General features: G+C 40.9%; 1 protein-coding gene across 12 annotated transcripts in view; it reads left to right on the forward strand.

The window, feature by feature from the left end:
- The window catches only part of TRPM3 (transient receptor potential cation channel subfamily M member 3), a 796659-nt gene that overhangs the window by 586796 nt on the left and 191076 nt on the right, over positions 1 to 18787 (forward strand). For 6 of the 12 annotated variants that reach the window (XM_058695709.1, XM_058695711.1, XM_058695718.1 and 3 more), the window contains exon 7: positions 7437 to 7511. The exons of the other annotated variants lie outside the window; for them this stretch is intronic. In XM_058695709.1, coding sequence (XP_058551692.1) covers positions 7437 to 7511 — 75 coding nt within the window. The remainder of the gene's footprint in view (positions 1 to 7436; positions 7512 to 18787) is intronic. 12 annotated transcript variants of the gene reach the window in all.

Below are 18787 nucleotides of genomic sequence, written 5' to 3' on the forward strand. Positions count from 1 at the left end.
TAAATGGTATATCCTAAACACTGCACATATTATTTTATTCTTATTATGATTAAGTCAGTCTCATTTCTTTGTATTTATGCCAAATAGAAAAAGACTAAGCCTGAAGTGGTCAACAATAGCACAGAGAGAAAGACAGGTGTATGGCCTATGAGTGACATGAGAAGGTTTTTTTGAGAGTTTTCTATTTTGGAGTAGGTTAGCTATGTACACAGTAAGAGGTTAGAGTTGGCAGGAGACCATCGGGTCCCTTGCTCATAGCTGGCATTGCAAACCTAGCATGACACTTTTCCTATTGAGTCTTGATTCAGCTCGGAACTATTTTGAATTCACTAGGGCACAGGTTCTGCTGCTGTAACAATGGCCCAAAACAATGGGTGCCTAAATGAGGCCGGAGTTTATTCCTTCTATATATGATATTCTGAGCAGGAGTCCAGATTTTATGTAGTGGCCTCACAGTGTAGTGGCCTTAAGGACTCAGATCCCTTCTTTCTTTTGCTCTTTCTATCCCTGTCTTCATGGCCCGTGGGAGTTTGCCATCACATCTACATTCTAGCCAGAAAAAAATCAGGAAAAAGGAGTAAGGGAAACTCATACCCTTTCCCTTTAAAGTCACATTGAGGAATTCATACACACCATCTTGGATTACATACCGTGCACCAATATTTGGTCACATGCTTACACCTAGCGAAAAGGGGATTTGAAAATATAGTCTTTATCTTGTACAATTACATAGCTAGCTCAAATCCCATCACTATGAGGGAAAGCAAGAATAGATATCAGGGTACAGATAACAGTTTTTGTCGTATCTTTTCAGCTTAGCATTCCAGATTGTTGTTAAGAAATGGCCAGAGCAGTCACATGAGATAGAACATATCTGCCATTCATAAAAAAGATTGCCTATAGGTTCCAATATGTTCACTGGAGAGGCTTGTCCATAAATAGCTCCTGTAGCATATGCTTGGTACCATGTTCTTTCACTACCTGTGAGTTTTTTAGTGATAGGTGGTTGAAGGGTCTTGCACTGGCTCTGGAAATTATAATTTCCGCTTGAAATTGGTTTGAGATGAGATGTTTCAAATTATAGAGATTATTTTAGACCATTCTCATTTAGTTACCTTAAGTTAACTAACTCAAACAGATCCCCTAAGCCTCAAAGTAATTGCTTATGCTGTGCTATTCATATTGCATGCGTATGCCATAATGGATCCTTGATGGAGCCACATATTTTGTTGTACATCATTTGGTAACATTTTAAATCCCAAAATATTAAAAATAAATTAAAAAGATTCTGTGTTTCTATGACACTGCACTCTTGATATGAATGTTTCAAAGATAAACCCTGGAAAATAATTCTCATGTGACCTACACATGACTATATTCTTGGTAATAAGCAGGAAGATGGGGATTGGGCAGCCTCTCAACTCCATACATTATAACAGGACTTCAGTCCTGTTGGGAGAAAAGGGCGAGGGAGCTAGCTGTCTTTGGGAATAAGAGCATCTCCTAACTCTGTTGAGGAAATATTTGAGGAGACCTGATGAGCAGATGAGTTTCTTATGTATTTAAAGCCCTCTTATGCCAATTATACAATATGACATTCCACATTTTAATAACCCCTAAGTGACAACCAATAACTTGTCAAAACATAACTGAAGAGCTCTTAAAATGTTTTGAATGACAGTAAATATAAAATTGAGAGTATTTGCTGACACTGACAGTTATAAAAAGATTAATTTATGGAGCTTCTCAATAAATGGTGAATTGGGTCACTTTAGAGACTGGGATATATGTGTCCTTATTCATCTAACCCTAGTTGGTTTCTTTTTTCTTTTTTTTTTTTTTTAGCTTGTGTTTTTCTATACATCTACCTTTGTAAAACCACAAAGGTAGATGTATAGACAGTTGGAATTTGTCTTCTGTCTTGCTAAAGGAATAAAGCTAGGAAGATCTAATGCCTTACAAATTTAATGAAACCACAGGCAAGTACTTTGAAAACAAACCTTACCTTTCCTCTCTGGATACTCCATATGTGGCACAGTTATTTTCCCCTGTTTCTGTCTTGCCTAGTATCTTTTCCCTTCTTCTTATAAACCAAACTCAGAGTTATTATGACTTTTCCATTCACATAAGCTATGTCACTGTAGAAAACAAATTCAATGTTTAGAAACCCCATTAGAAAATACTAGTTCAAAAAACAAATGGTAAAGCAAAGCCAATAGTTGTGACAACAACAAAGGGCTAATTTCTATAATAAGCAAAGGGCATCCACAAATCCAAAAAAAATTCTATAAGAAAAAGGGCAAAATATATGAACAAGAAGATCACATGAAGAAAGTACAAATACTCAGCCTCACTAGAAAGTAAAGAAATGAAAATGAAGACAATGAAATGTTTTTAACCTATCAGCAAAAAAAAAAAAAAGTTTGCAAATATCTACTGTCAGTAAGTGTATATAGAAATACTCACTAGTGTGTGTACAAATATGGGCAACCTTATTTGGAAGACAATTTGGCTGCCCCTATTAAATGTTGAATGTGCATACCCTTTGGCCATGTATTTTTACTTCTAAGAATTTATTCTATTCATATTTATTGCAGTATTGTTTACAGTAATAAAATGGAAATAACTCAAAGATTCAGGAATAATTGGCTAATTAAATTATGTTGTAAACATATAGTGAAATACTCTGAAGTTACTATGAATAATGGTCTAGCTCTGTTTGGGCTCATATGCAAAGATATCCAAAGGTATATTTTTTTCTTAAGTTAAAAAGCCCGTTGTAAAACAGTACAAGTGTGTGGTTTTTATTACATTTATGTTTATAAAAATTTGAAAGAATATATGTATATGCTTATAAAATACTTGAAAGGACACAGGTGAATAAGTATTAGTTGTAACTTCTAGGCAGTGAAACCTGAGGTGAGGGAGGTAGGATAAGAACTGATATGTTCCACTTATACCTTTGAACACTAGTCAATGTTGTTTTTTTTACAATGAGCAAATACAGCTTTTGTAGTGGAAGGGAGTGAGGAAAGGAAGAAAGAAGGAAAGGAAGGGGAGGGGAGGGGAAGAAAGGAAATGAAAGAAAGGAAAGGGCCAGGCACAGGCACAGGGGAAGGGAAGGGAAGAAGGAAAGGGAAAGGAAGAAAGCAGAGAGAGTGAGAGAGGGAAGGAGGGAGGGAAAGAGGGAGAGAAGGAGAGATGGAGGGAGAGAAGGAGGGGCTGAGGGAAGGATGGGGGAGAGAAGGAGGGAGGAAGAAAACATTTGTCAGTAGTCAGCTTATCCATGTAATGTACGAGTTCAGAACCCTCCTCCCTCAAGTATATATATATCATTCCTGACCTTTGGGTAAGGAGCCAGCATAGCCGCGTTTTCTCTTGCCCACTCAATCTGTTGGCTATCCTCGGCTTCATCTAAGACAAGAGGAAAGAGTCAAGTCAGGAAACCTAAGGGAAGAGGCTGGTTAAGAACATGTTATGGAGAATCATACTGTCCAATCATACGTAAGGGATGTGTATAATAATTATGAGACCAATGTAGCAGATTTGATGCTTACATTTGATAGTAGCTGAAATCATAAACAAAATTATCTTCCCTACTTGGAGTTAGTGAATGACAAAAGAGCTGAAATTTATCCCCAATTCTTAGCCATAACCAGACACCCTAATATAATGGGACTCTCGAAAATGTCATACTTTTATATTTCTACCGTATGTACAATTCATCAGAGCTGGAATAATTCATTTTCCCTTCCTTATGGTCCTGGCCACCTGCAAAATCCAGCTCCACTCTCCTGGGGTCCTTGGGAGCTGGAAGGTGGATGGAGCTGGGTCACACAATAGCTCATTCAACAGCTGTTTCATGTTGGATGTTGTCTGTCATGCTCACTGTGGAAAAGTGGCTCCCTCTATATTCTTTGTTCCACTATACCTTTAAGATGCTTCATAGGGAGCCAAAACACAGGCTTAAAGCTCTTCAGCTTTTCAAAATGTAGCAAAATGAGAACTCAAAATATCTGTCATTTAAAATAAGTAGTGATTGTTCTGCTCTATATTTCCCCTTGACAGTATTTCTATCGCTCTACCAGTATTGGCTTGTGCACCTACAACATACCAAGCACTGTAGGGGTTGCAAGATAAATAAGGCATAGTTGTTCACTTGAAGAACTTAGAGTTTGACAAATAAGTTAACAATAACTAGTGTTTAATTGAGTGCTAAACACTTTACAAGAAATCATGATTTACTCCTTACGACAACCCTGTGAAGTGACTACCATTTATTATTCCCAGTGACCAAAAAAAACAAAACAAAACAAAACAAAACAAAGAAACCTGAAGTAGGAAGAGGTCAACAATAGCCCCAATGTTTGGCTGGTAACAAGAGGCAAACCCAAGAAGTCAGCCTGTGTCAGCCCCCACCACTGTGCTCTTCCTGCTCGGGATACAAAGAGCTGCATTATCATAAGCAGCAAGTGTTAAGTGCCCTTTAAAGACATAAAATACAACAGGAATTCAGATGAAGAGTATTTCTAGGTAGAACATTCAAGGGGGGTATGTGACAGAGATATTTTAAGTAAGATTTTGATGGGTGGAATGTGGGCAATGGATTATAAGTCATGTAGGTGAAAGCTTTCAACCTCCAGAAACTTAGTGCACAGCGTGTGGTCTAATTGAATTTGTTTTACTTTCATTAAATTGTTTATCCTCTCTCTACATTGCATTATTTCAGCTGCAAACATAAACAAGATCTACATGTGAACTGGGGTTAGATTTTTAGGAAATACAAACATCAGAATCATGAGGAAAAGATATATATATTTCATTGTTTCCTTTTTCTAGACATTCCTTGACAGGGGGGAAGTAAAGGTACACTATAGAATAATATATGATAACTGAGACATTATTACATATAGAGAGATATACAGATGGGGCAGGTGTACAGCTACACATGCTCATGAGATTTTGTATAACCATATATATATATATATATATATATATATATATATACACACACACACATTATTATAAATATATATGTATTTATATATATAACATATAAAATATAACATATAATATATAATATACAATATATAATATACAATATATAATATATATAACATATAATGTATAATATATAATATATATAATATAATATATATATATATACTTTACAAGAAATCGTGTATCTGTGTGTGTGTGTGTGTGTGTGTGTGTGTGTGTATCTCACCAGGTTCACTGCCTTCATTTTCCAGATGGGAAAGCCCACTTAGAAAAGGTCAGGTGTCCTACCTGTTTTCATACCATGCATCTGCTGGCACAGATCTTAGCTGAGCTGAGAATGCCACATGCTTAGTCTGCTGCTCAGCATAGTCACTGAGTTAGTTTGGGAAGTACTTTTCATGTATTTAACGTAACGTCAGGGGAACTCAAATAAGGCAAAGTTCTCCATGCACCTCAGCCAGGAATGAAAGCAGGGTTCTTGGGGTATCAACCTCATTTGATGCAAAATCCGTGGCCCTTTATTTACCCATTTCCCCCCTTGAGACCACTTTTTACACCATGCCCGATAGGGTGATCAAGGAAATAATGAGACAATTGGGGTCACCGTCACCAAACGCCACACATTTAGACATTTCCATTTCCAGCCATGCAACAAATCTTCAACAAATCTGGTTAATCTTCACTAAAATGTTGTTTTAACTTTTGTCCGTTAGGGTTTGGTAACTGGAAGCAAAAAAGAACTACACTGAAAATACCAGCGTGCTCTTCACTCTGCAGGAAACACATAGCCTGGCCAGTTTTGTAGTTGGTCCCATAAACAAACGCTCGTGCTAAGTTTGCCAGGAGGTCTTGTGTTTTGCTCTATCTGGGGCTTTGCTCATAGTATTTAGCAAGCAGTCTAATTGTCATACACAGCAGCAGAGCGGCCTGGGGAGGCATGTGCTCCCCAGCTGAATTTATTTCTCAGGAACATGCTAACGGGTAAGTTTCTGGGAAATACACAGTAGTTACTCTTGGCTTGTTATTTTACAAATTATTAAGAATCCAGAGGAATCCAGAAACCAACTCTTACATTTTGTGTTTCAAGGGATATTTCTTTGTCTTACCCCCAGTGAGTACGTTCTTATGACAAGGCACCTCTGCCAGGTTGTGGGCACTGAGGAATCACCAAGCAATGTTCTGTAAAAGTGGATTAAGACCTTACTGTGTCTCTCACACATTGGCTACCCTCTGCCCAACGACTGCCCCCGGTTGGAGCTCCTCTAGGAGTCTGGCTTGATCTTAGGAAGCTGGGGCCTCCATAAATGTTTCCAGGGAAGGAAAAAAGGAGCAGAAACAGAACTGTTGGTGGGATTCTCCTCCGAGGCCTAGATTTGAAATGAGGTACTGGATCATCTCACCCCAGCCTAGCTTGTTTAGTAAATTAACAACTCCAGAGTCTTGATATTACAATTAAATTCACCTCCCAGTTTGGGATAGTATAGACAAATTGGTAAGGAAACCTATTATAATGAAGTGGCTTTGATGACTTTTTCTTTGGATAAATAGGTAGGTAGATATATACATGTATGCACACATGGAAGGAAGGAAGGAAGGAAGGAAGGAAGGAAGGAAGGAAGGAAGGAAGGAAGGAAGGAAGGAAGGAAGGAAGGGAGGAAGGAAGGAAGAAAAAGGGGATATATATGTTATGTATATTATATATATATTATATATAATATATATATAATAATACCTATATATACATATGGTTATGTCTGTGTATCTAATTAGTCATTTTCTTGGCAATGAGAGAAAGAAGAAGGAAATGTGGGGATCTTTTCAGTAAATAATATTGTGCATATTGAATGATATGTTGTCATTGGTTTCAATTATTCTTTAAAAAGAAAAGAAATTAAGTACATTAGCCAGTGGAGGGGAAAAAATACTCCTTGTCAAAAGTAGCTAATCACCTGAGAAGAGGACACATATCTCCAAAAACAAGAAAAATTAACGTTTTTAAAAGGAGAGAGGGGGCAATCCAGGTCTTGTGCAGTCTTGGAAAACAGCATCGAAAGATTCATAATTATTATTATCATCATGGTACCAACAGCTAACATTTCTAGAGGATTTACAAGGGCTAAGCACTCAACACGGATTGCCTCACTTAACCCTTTGAGCCCCACAACATTCACCTAGGCTGACACAGAATAATGAGGGATGCTTGCTCCATCCAGCAAAGGGGATGGCTGATTTTAAGAACCCAAACAAGTAGAAGAATGAGAAAATCAGGTATAGGTGCTACAGAGGGCTGTTTGATGCTTTGCAAAAGTCTCAGTGTGCAACTTGGATTGCCATCACATGTATACATTTATAAAGTGGGTGAGTCCGTCTGCTTTAATAAAATGTATATTCAACCATTGGGTTGTAGAAATTTCAAAGATTTTATTTTTTGACAGGATGCCTGCCGTTTTTCTCTCTTGACTCCCGCTTGTTTTATTCATTTTGGGGTAGTTGCCAATTAGACCCAATTGGTAAGTATAATTAATGGACAACATGAATCTCCTCTTAAACCCCAACCAAGAAAATTAACCATAAAACCATTCATTTCCTTTCAAAATTCCTAACGCTCTCTCTCCCTATGACTGCTGTTTATCTCTTTCTAAGACTTCCAACCGCATCCGAGATGATGATGATGATTATTCCCTATTATTTATCATCTTAAAATCCCCCATAAAACAGAGGATAAAGATGAGCGTTTCTGGAGGCGCTGGTGTGTTCCAGGCACTAGGCTAGGCGTTTTCATATATACTGCTCTTAATATATGAGCAGAGATCCTTCAATGCAGAGATCCTTCAAGGTAGGGATTATTATCTTCCTTTTTTACAGTTGATGAAACCGCATTTCAGAGTTACTAAGCCCTTGTTCTAAATCCAGTTAGTGGCACAGCATAGCACAAACCAGACTGATGTGACTCCCAAATCCTTGCTCTTTTCACCCCACAGAAGGAAGCATTATTTCACTCAAAAAGGCACTCCCCTAACATCTTGTTACCTTGGAGGGTTTAGGGGTCTTTATTTCATTCAACAACTGTTTGAACACAAGTTCCACATCATACACGGGTTGAACATCAGTTCAGCTGGAATTCTTCAACAGGAGAACTTTGGGCAGAGGACGGTGGTTAGTGGCAAGATGGTGGAGGAATTCACAGGAGCAACATGAGGAGGAAGTAGGGCAGGGTGATGGCAGGGTGGGGGTGAAGATAAGCAGAGGAGATCCTGATCGTGTACCTATGGCTACAGTCTTTCTTCATGTGACTCGTGGACTTCCCTTTGTCATCCTATGCCTGAGAATATATGAAGGAGGCTGGGAAGGCAAAGGGACGTTCAATTGTCATCACTGGCATCTTTTTTGATCATTGCACCATGTTCAAATGCATTGGGGTAACCATGACATGAAAATTTCCATCACTGAGCCCATAACTGTTCCATGAGACCAATAGCAGTCAATAAGTTAAGGGGCATAGCAGAACTTCATCCAGGGAGACCTGGAAGTAAGAAATAATGAATTTATATTCTCATAGAATGAAGGCCCTGAGTTCAAACCACATGACCTGAAAAGGATGTTAAACTTCCCCTAGGTGGGTTACATGTATATCAGGGACATTTCATTGCCTTCTGTGGATGCTCTAACCTGTTCAGCCCAATCATTTGGACTTTCTACTACCTGTAGACTCAACAGATCAAGTAAAAGACCATCCAAAATATGTATATCAAATTCATGATCAGTTAACTTTGGACTCTGATGACCTGCCATTTTTCAGACGCCCTCAACTGAACGTGTTGTTCGAACTTTTCTCTACTTTTTAAAGAATTTTCCCTCTATAAATCTATAAAAGAATAGATTGTGTGAAAAAGATAATACGGTCTAAACATCTGCCCTCTCTTATCTTTTGCAATGGCCTGATACAAGTTGGCTGTCCCTGAAATGTTTGTCATGCTTGGTACTAAAATGTCACTTTGTCCATCAAGACAATAATGGACTCAAAGGAATAATGTTGGGGGAGTAGATCTCATGTTAGTGAAACCTGTGTCTTCGCAGTCTGCCTAGCTTGTTTATCTGACTCATTTTCCAATCCAGGCTAAGCAAAAAGCTTTCTCTTTTAGCAAAGAGCTCCTTTCTGCATTAGAATGACTTTGTTCAGGGACTGGGGCAGTTCCTGAATGAGTCCAACAGGGGAGCTACCCAGCATTCCGATAAGATCTCTTAGGTTCTTTTACATGCAGGAAAGAATGCTGAGATCTCTTTTCAGATTAGAAAGATGTGGATAGCAAATATTTGGCATTTTGGTCTCAATAGTCAGCAAAATCTGCTGTTATTGGTCAGCCCCATAATAGGTTCCTCTCATGATAGCATAGACCCTCTTGATGTGACCCAACCTCTTCCTTATTCCACTGCTAACCAAAAGTCTTTCTATATGTTTTCATCTGTTGTTTCTCTGGTTTCCCCTTCTTTCATAATTCATGGAGACCTTATGTTCCACCCCTTTTAAGCTACTTGTAATTTCCCCGTAAACGACATGATGACATTCCTCATTGGAGGTGTTTTTCTCCTGTATTGACATTTGCTGAAATTCCAACCTCTTCCAATTCTACTTAAGGACAAAAACCTACACTCCAAGCCTCAGCTTGAAAATCTTCTCTTCTATGAAATCTTATAACACACACACACACACACACACACACACACATTCTTGTAGGCTCAATTATTTGCCGTATAATCCATGTTCCCACAGCACTCTGTGTAAGCCTCTGTCACAGAACTGCCTCTTTTGGTAAAGCGGTGATCTCTATCTGCCTGCACCGTGCTCCGTCACCTGTAGATTGTGAGCTCCTTGTGAGCAGAGTTTGAGTCTTAGTCATTTTTGTCATCCGGCAAACCTAGCACAGTGCCTGGTATATGCAGGTAGGGGCTCAATAAATTTTTATTGTAAACATCAATAAATGTTTTTCTGGCCTTATTTTTAGCTCTGGTTTCCAGCCCGACATAAAAATGTAATAGACAAGCTTAGATGTTAAAAACTTCAAAGGAAAGACACGTAGTAAAACAGTAACACATAGACAGACTCTGGGCAGATAAATGCATAGGAACATGTACAGGCAAAGACCATCATGAATACTTCTGTCATGGGCATGAAAGTATTTATTCTGGAAATTTGAATCATGATTCTTGTTGAATCATGATTCTTATTAAATCGTTTCCATCTTAGGAACTTAGAGAGTCGAAGGATGTGTATTTTTTGGAGCGGCCAAAGCCATCACGGCTCCATTATTTCCATATACACAGAAAAAGAAGTAAGTATTGATCTTCCCCCACTTATTTAAAGTGATAATTGCCTATGGCTGCTTTTCAGTCTAGACTAGGATCAACCATTCAGTAAAAAATGCATAGCTACCTTTAGGAAGTTAGGCTAACATAAAATAAATGACAGAACTTGTGCTGACTGGCTGACTGAGTACTTTTCTGCCATAATCAACAATTTTACTGTGGGATATATTTAGAGAGGATAAGGTATCTCACTCTTTAGGGTTCTAAAAGAAAGTGGGCTGAGATTTTAATTTGCTTGAGGTGATTAAGGCCAGGGAATTTGTCACGGGACCCTTCAAAGCCCCTTTCCCAGAATTTAAAATAATTTGCCTATCCCTTCAGTAAGTGTTTGAATCATTTCACACCATTGACACTGATGGCTGTAAAAGTGAAATGTATTTCATATAGGCTTGAAGAGTGACCAGAAATAGTGCTCCCAAGATGTCAGCAATAAAATTGTCATAGATTCTAACAGAATAAAAATCTTTTAACCTTGAACCCTTGGCTCAAGATATTAACCTCTGAGGAAAAAAAAAAAACAAAAACAGGAGACTAGAGACGTTATTCCGTAATACCAGCCAAATAGGCGAACTTTTTTTTTTCTTTTTTGGCATCCAGAGCTGAAACAAGCAAGCAGCTCTTCCCCTTACTGAACAGGCTGTTCCTGTTCTTTGAGCAGGGTCAGATTTCAAAAGCTGCCTTGAGTTCCACAGGCTGCAGCCCTGTAGGCAAATGCTGAAGTCCTAGATCTCAGGCAGAGGAATCAACAGTTCTTGCTGGCTAATGAGCCTGGGCGTCTTCACGACCACACGGGGTTCTGTGGGCAATTCCTGCTGGAATGAGGGAGGATGAAAAAACAGGTGTGCCTTTGCTAACACGGGGGACTGAGGATTGAAGAGTCAGCTCTTCTGGTCATCAAATCTGAGCTGAACCTTTCCTCATTAGCCACATTTCTTCCACCCAGAGGGAGAACACAGGAAGTGAGTTCTGACTCGGGTGCACATCAGAATTTATTAGGAAATCGTGGCGGGGGGGAGGGGGGATTCTGAAAGAAGGAACAACTAACGTGGCCAGCCTGCACCATCAGGAGATTGGGGACAAGTAGAAAGTTCTCTTCTCCCTTGTATTTCCGTTCTTAGATTCTGTTTGCAGGTCGTGCATGGAGCAGGATTTGTTTGGTCCTGTCAACTTACTTGTTCCCATTATTCAGGTAATAAGAACCGTTACAGTGAGTATGAATTATGGTTCTTAAACTTAGGTAGGTAGGAAATGTTGCATAATAAAAATTTTCCTTAAATAAATCCAATTCTAAGCTCCCTTTCCATCTAGTTTTGGTGAATTCAATCTCAGTTTTTATTATGTCTCTCTTTCCCTCCCACTCCTCCTGATGTCCTCCCTCTGACCCCTCCCCTTCTCCCCTTCCTTTCCCATCTTCTCCCCCTCTCAGCTGCGCTCTCTCTCTCTCTCTCTCTCTCAGGTATAGTGTACCTGGGAAATTGGGAAGAGGCCTCTTATTTTCCCTCAGCCAAGGTAACCATTGGTACTGGAACTGCCCAAGTCTGCATGGTCCCCCACCCCACCGCCCCCACCCCCAGGCCAGGCAGAAGGTTCTGGTGCTCCAGTGCTGAGCGCAGCACCAGGGTGCACTTCATAGCAGTCCCCTTCAGGCCAGGTGTCTGTGCTCATCCCACCCTCCTGGAGCTTACATTTGGGTTGAAGGAAACCAAAAATAAGTAAAATATGTAGTGTATTGGGTAGGAATAAGTGTCAGGGAGAGAAGGAAGGCAGAGAGGCCAAAAAGGGGAGTGTAAGGAGGAGGTTGCAGTTTTAAATAGAGTGGTGGAGAAGGCCTCACTGGAAAGGGGACACTTGAGTGAAGACTTTAGGAAGTGAGGGAACAGAGTATGTGACATATTGGGGACAACCATTGCTGGCAGAAGGAATGGCAGTGAAAAGGCACTGAGGCAGGAATGTGGGCTACATGATCGGAGAACATCAGGAGGAGCCTGTGTGGCCATGTGGAAGGAAAGGGAGGAGAGGAGTAGGAGAGGAGTCCAGGGAAGGAATGAGGGCCAGATCCAATGAGGAGGGTAAGAACTTTGACTTCTACACTTGCCCTGTGTGCAATAGTAGCTTGCAGAGTTTTGAGCAAAGGAAGAAGTGTTCTTGTATGTTTCAACAGCATCACCCCACATACTGAGTTGAGTAGCCTACATAGGGAGCAGGTGTGAAAGCAGAAACAACAGTGAAGAGACCATGGCAAGAATCCAGACAAAAGCTGGCAGTGCTTAGACTAGGTGTATAATTCAGGCTATAGTTTGAAGGCAGAGCAAGCAAGATTTACCATTAAATTTGATACAAGGTGTGAGAGGGACAGATGAATCCAAGGTGACTCCCAGTTTGGGGGACTGACCAGCGAGAAGAATGCACTGCCATGTATTCAGATGGGGAAGACTGGGGAGGAGGGTGGAAGGTAGAGACAATATCAGGAGCTTACCTTTGGGTGCGTCTTATCTGAGCTATCCCATGGCACTGCGGCCATGTCGAGAGGAGCAAGGTTGGGCAAGACTGAAGCTCAGTGCAGATAGTGGTCTGGAGATATAAACAGGGAAGTCGCCCATGTCTGGCCAGTGTACAAAACCATGTGAGTGGGTGAGATCATCCAGGGAGTGGGTGAGGAGAGGAGACAAGGAAACAGCAGAGGACCAAGAACTGAATCAGTCTTCTACCAGAGGTCAGGGAGGTGAGAAGGCACCAGCAGTGATGAAGAAGGAGGAGCTAGTGAAGTAAGGAGAGGGAGCTTCTGGAATCCAAATGGAGAGCATATTTCCAAGAGGAAGCCATGGCCAACTGTGTAAATGCTTTTGATGGGTCAAGTAAGATGAAACCTGCGAACTGACCATCAGGATATTGCGAGTCCCTTCTCCCTGTCTCATCCCATCCCATGTCTACCCATCAGAGACACTTGCCTTGTCTTCTTTCTCTTTAAGACATTAATGAGCTTAGGTTTTTAACAAAAGCCATTCAGAGAGCTCATCTTCAGGCCAGCAATGCCAACTTTCCCTGAGAAAAGACAGCCCAGTGGGCCCTTTTGGAAATAAGGAAAAGGAAAAATAAATGGAAAACAAAATATGAATTAGTAACTCAGTAAATGATCCTGTTAGACAGAAAATACATTATTTGCTTTTAGGCCACATACCAACTAGAGGGTATATTCAATATAGGTAAATAATTTTCAGCAGTACAGTGAATCCCCTACTGAAATAGGATGAAGTGGGAAGCTATTCATTTTTAAAGAGTTGGTTCTAGGGAATGAACTAGGGGAACTGGTTCTAGGGGAAGAAGAGCACATAACTTCCAGTAAGGGCAATGCTACATCAATCACATACAACTGAACTGGATGTCACCGCTTGGCTTACACAGCTTTCCAGCTTGGTTAGCTTCTCATTGATCATAGATGTACTCAAGCTTGGCAGACTAACAGATGTTGCTTCATAGGAATCATTTTTATCACAGTAGTTAGACCCAAAGGTTGGCAAACTACAGCCCATGGGCCAAATCCAGCTTGCCATCTGTCTTTGTAAATAAAGCTTTATTGGAACACGGCCATGTCCATGCTCATTCTTTCATGTACCATCTATGGCTGCCTTCAACCAACAGTGACAGAGTTGAGGACTTACAGCAGAGGTTGTCTGTCCTGCAAACCTGAAAATACTTACTATCTGGCCTTTTGCAGAAAAAGTTTGCAGACTCCTGATTTAGATTTAGATTTGTTCCAGGGAACAAAACATGGATGTTTCAGTCCTACTCCATGGGCTCTCATCTTAATTTACTGCAAGGGACACATCTTAAGATTCCACTTCTTTTCATAGTTGAAGTCTCCTCTACTTATAGCTTAATGCTGGGGCAGCGGTTCTGGTCCATTGGGCCACTGGCAATAGCATCACCTGGGAACTTGTTAGAAATGCACGTTCTCGGGGCGCCTGGGTGGCGCAGTCGGTTAAGCGTCCGACTTCAGCCAGGTCACGATCTCGCGGTCCGTGAGTTCGAGCCCCGCGTCAGGCTCTGGGCTGATGGCTCGGAGCCTGGAGCCTGTTTCCGATTCTGTGTCTCCCTTTCTCTCTGCCCCTCCCCGGTTCATGCTTTGTCTCTCTCTGTCCCAAAAATAAATAAAAAAACGTTAAAAAAAAAAAAAAAAAAAAAAAAAAAAAAGAAATGCACGTTCTCAAGTCCCATTTTAGACCTACTTGTCAGAAGCTCCGGGAAGGTGTGCAACAGGGTGTTCTCAGACTGCTCCCCAGGAAATTCTGATACATGCTAAACTCAAGAGCCATGTGCTACAGCAGACTCTGATCAGAAGAGCTGAGACCTTGACATGGGCATTTCTGCACACCCCTTCCAATGATAGTTTTCAATGCACAAACTAGGTCTTTGCACATTAGAATTAGGGTTTTGAGAACAGTCCTGAGATTGCCACTTTCTTATATATAACGTTAGGAGAGCCCATCTTCTAGAATGATGGTATTAGCACTTATTATTGCAGTCAAATGGTTCTTGGTGGCAGAGTAGGAATAAGCCAAGTGTCTGTTTTCACATGAACATGACAGAGTAGGATAATGACTGAGTGATTAAGGACCCAAAGTACCATTGGATGCCCTTGGGCCATGACTGTCTGCTGATTCCTCATTGTGGCCTCCAGTATGTTTAACTGATAGAATGTAACGAAGGCATTTACTTATAAGAGAGAAAAGTAGAAGGGATTTATTTTCAGCACCATCAAGGATATGCTAGAATGAGAAAAACTTTAAATCAATATTCTCCCCCTACAGGATTTATGCAGGTGCTGCTGTGTTATAGTTGCTGTTTTCCTTTGCTAATGATCTAATCCCTCCCTGGAGCTTCATCCTTTTGAGTACCTAAGGGAAGGAATATCTCTGATAATGAATAGCTGTGGTTTAGATGGAGCTGGAAACCTGCTCCCAGGGAATCAGAGAGGGGTAGCAGTGAGTCTTGGCCTTATTAAGCCAGGAAGAGATGCAAAAAGGGAACAGTGAACAAACTCAGGCCCCTTTCTAAATATCTGACGTTGCCATCCATTTTTAAAATTTTTCAGAAATGAATTTGGAACTCTGAGGCATGAGAGAGATAGAGCGACCATTGTACTGGTTTGTCCAGGACTAGATCTTGTTTATACTAGTCATCCCAGCATAACTATTAATGACTGACAACCCTTTCATTTGCACAAGTGTCCTGGTATTTGTATGATAAAACAAATGGTCACCCTAGTGAGAGACGACCCAGTAAGAGTGCAAATAGTGTAGACCCAGTTTCAATACTCAGTTTACTCTCTGTGCCTCAGTTTATTTAAGTGTAAACTGAGATTTAAAATCTTTCTATCATAGGATTGTTGAGCATGTTGCGTAAGCATGTGCAACCCGCCTGGCTGCTGTCCAACACCTGGCAGGTGCTCAGCAACTGCTTGTTCCCCAAAGAGAAAAAAAAAAAATGCCTTCAGCCAGTTGGCGGAGTGGACTTCACTATGAGAGATCATTCACTGCAACCCAGAAATTCATAAGCAGCCTTATTTTGGCACCATTTGTAACTAGGTTTTTAAACATATTGGAATTGTCATTTCCTTGTGAGGAGCTATAAAAACATAAAGAAGGGGTGCCTGGGTGGCTCAATCCATGAAGCGTCTGACCTCTGCTCAGGTCATAATCTCATGGTTCATGAGTTTGAGTCCCGCGTTGGACTCTGTGCTGACAGCTCAGAGCCTGGAGCCTGCTTCAGATTCTGTGACCCCTCTCTCCCTGCCCCTCCCCTGCTCATGCTCTCTCTCTCTCTCTCAAATATAAATAAACATTAAAAAGTTTTTTAAAAAACATTTAAAAAATGTCTGCTAGAGAACGCCATCTTTGCACTTGAAAAATGATCTCACATCACAAATATGAACTAGAGGCTCAAGTTTGTTAGATGTTCTGATGCTAAGTGAATACAAGCAAGAGAAATAACATTATTATAATTCATGGTGTTAGAGCTTGAGAAAGTCTAATACATTATATTTCACCCTTGATGGAACAAGACTGAAACTGACTGAGAGTTGGACACCAGAGTCAGGCAGATGGAGATCAAAACATAATTTTTATTAATGGTGAAGTTATTGGAAATAATGACTTAGTGTGAGGGCCAAATGGGTTTGCCTTTTTCAGCCTCCAGACAGCCAACCAGAAAAGAAATCTGTGTCTACAAAAGACACCTTTACTAATAGCATTGACTGGCATTGGTCCATGGAGGACAAGGAAGAAAGAAGCTCAGCTCTCTTCAGTGGGAGACTAGTAGTAGATTTGTTCTATCTAACCAAGAAACATAGACATTAGTCACCCCCAATCAAGTTGCTCAGTTTTACATGTGGAGAGGAGTAAGGGAAGGACAAGGGGCTAGATATGTTCCACTAATGGAGCTCCATCCACACGGAACTTGAAACCAGAGGAAAGAAGGTTCCTCATGTCATCATCCATATTTCCCACTGAGTATTTAGTCATGATAAAGATTTGAACAGACTGGACTTGACACATTGTCTTTTAGAAAAGATGCCCAGACAGTCAAATAAAAATTTATCACTTCTCCCAACTGCTGGTCAGAAATTGGACTAAATACTATTACTAGACGTCAAACAATCAGTACCCTTCCTTTGTCTCATATAGGATAATGGCAGTCAGTTAGTTTAATAACCTTGGTGGTGAATGAAGGTCACTTCTAGCCAACAGCACCGTAGCTGCTGCTGAATCATACCAATCACCTCAGAGAGAACAGAATTATGTTTCCATTTCAGTCACGTAGTTCCCTATTCATTTCATGTGGAGGAAGTACTAGCTTTCATGGATATCGTTCCAGCAAAGGGAAGAATGTAAACCTTTGTTTACGTCTTTCCCCTCCCAGTGGCCAGGACACGTTGTCACTCCAGCTGGGTCCAATTCTGAGAAACAATGAGACTTCAATTTAAAAGGACAAGACAGCTGAACCGAAATTGGCTATTTGAGTCACTAAGAATCTGGACTCTTCCAGACCTAATCCAAATGGACAAGTGAAATGTGAGCACCGGCCCAGGTGACTCAGCAGCTCCTTCTCTAGGTCTCTGACCACTGCTGAGGCCGGGTAGTTAAGGCGTGTGAAAGGACACGATGGGGCCACTTAAATGGCTGTCGTGTCAACTGTCAGAAATACACATCGATAGTATTGAGATATGGTACTCGGTCCCTGTATAACCACCAATTTATTCCTGTCCCTTCAACTGTGCTAGTCCCAAGGCACTGTACCTGAGGCACTGTACATTTTAATTTTGTTTTATTTCACAATTATCGAAACCATCTTCTACATGTGAGGCACTTTTGACACCAGGATGTTGCCTAAAGGGGGGGGGGGGGCAGGGGTCTGTTCAAGAAGTTTAAATTTAGTGGATGAAACTTTCATTAAAGCAAGGCAGAATAAAATACCTGCCAAAACATAGATAAAAGAAAAAAAATCAGGGGCGCCTGGGTGGCTCAGTCGGTTAAGCGGCCGACTTTGGCTCAGGTCATGATCTCGCGGTCCGTGAGTTCGAGCCCCGCGTCGGGCTCTGTGCTGACAGCTCAGAGCCTGGAGCCTGTTTCCGATTCTGTGTCTCCCTCTCTCTGACCCTCCCCTGTTCATGCTCTGTCTCTCCCTGTCTCAAAAAATAAAATTAAAAAACGTTAAAAAAGAAAAAAAGAAAAAAATCAGCCACAGGCTACAAAGGAATGAATGATTAATACTACCTAAGGGAGTTAAGAAATACCTCCGCAATTAGTAACATTTAAAGTAGACTCTGAACATTGCATTGGGGTCTCTGAGAGGCCACAATAAAGAGTACCTGCCTTTCTCATCGAAATTCTGAACAATCTCAGAAATAAAAAAAAGTACTTGATGAAACTCAAAATACCAGTTTTTGTTGGACAAGTTAGCAGGTATGGCTTTAAGACCATTGGCCAAGTGGGTTTAATGGCTCCCCCAGATCTGGCAGAATCCCATAGTGAGCCTTCACCCCACCCCTCATGCCTCACCAACATACCTTTAGGGGCAGAGCCCCCAGAGAAGCCAGGAGACCTCACTCTTCCTCATGAAACTGGGAGTGGGGAGAGATACTCCCCTCTGAAAATTTGGATGGCTAGGAGGAAGTTAAAACAGAATCCTAGCTGGCAGATCATGAAGATAGTCTGATGAGACCAGAATTAAGGTGAACAGAAGATCTGGAGGGAGATGAGGCTACAGATGAAGGTTGGGCCAGAACACGGGGAGCCTCGCCTGTCACGTGAAAAGTGTGGACTTTGGTCTGTAAGCAAGGAGAACCCACTAAAGACGGCTACAGAGAAGACTGTATTTATGATGATAACTAGCCAGTGGTAATTGCTGTGGAGGCAGGGAAATA

Source organism: Neofelis nebulosa, chromosome 12, assembly GCF_028018385.1.
Source record: "Neofelis nebulosa isolate mNeoNeb1 chromosome 12, mNeoNeb1.pri, whole genome shotgun sequence".
Classification (NCBI taxonomy): Eukaryota; Metazoa; Chordata; class Mammalia; order Carnivora; family Felidae; genus Neofelis; species Neofelis nebulosa.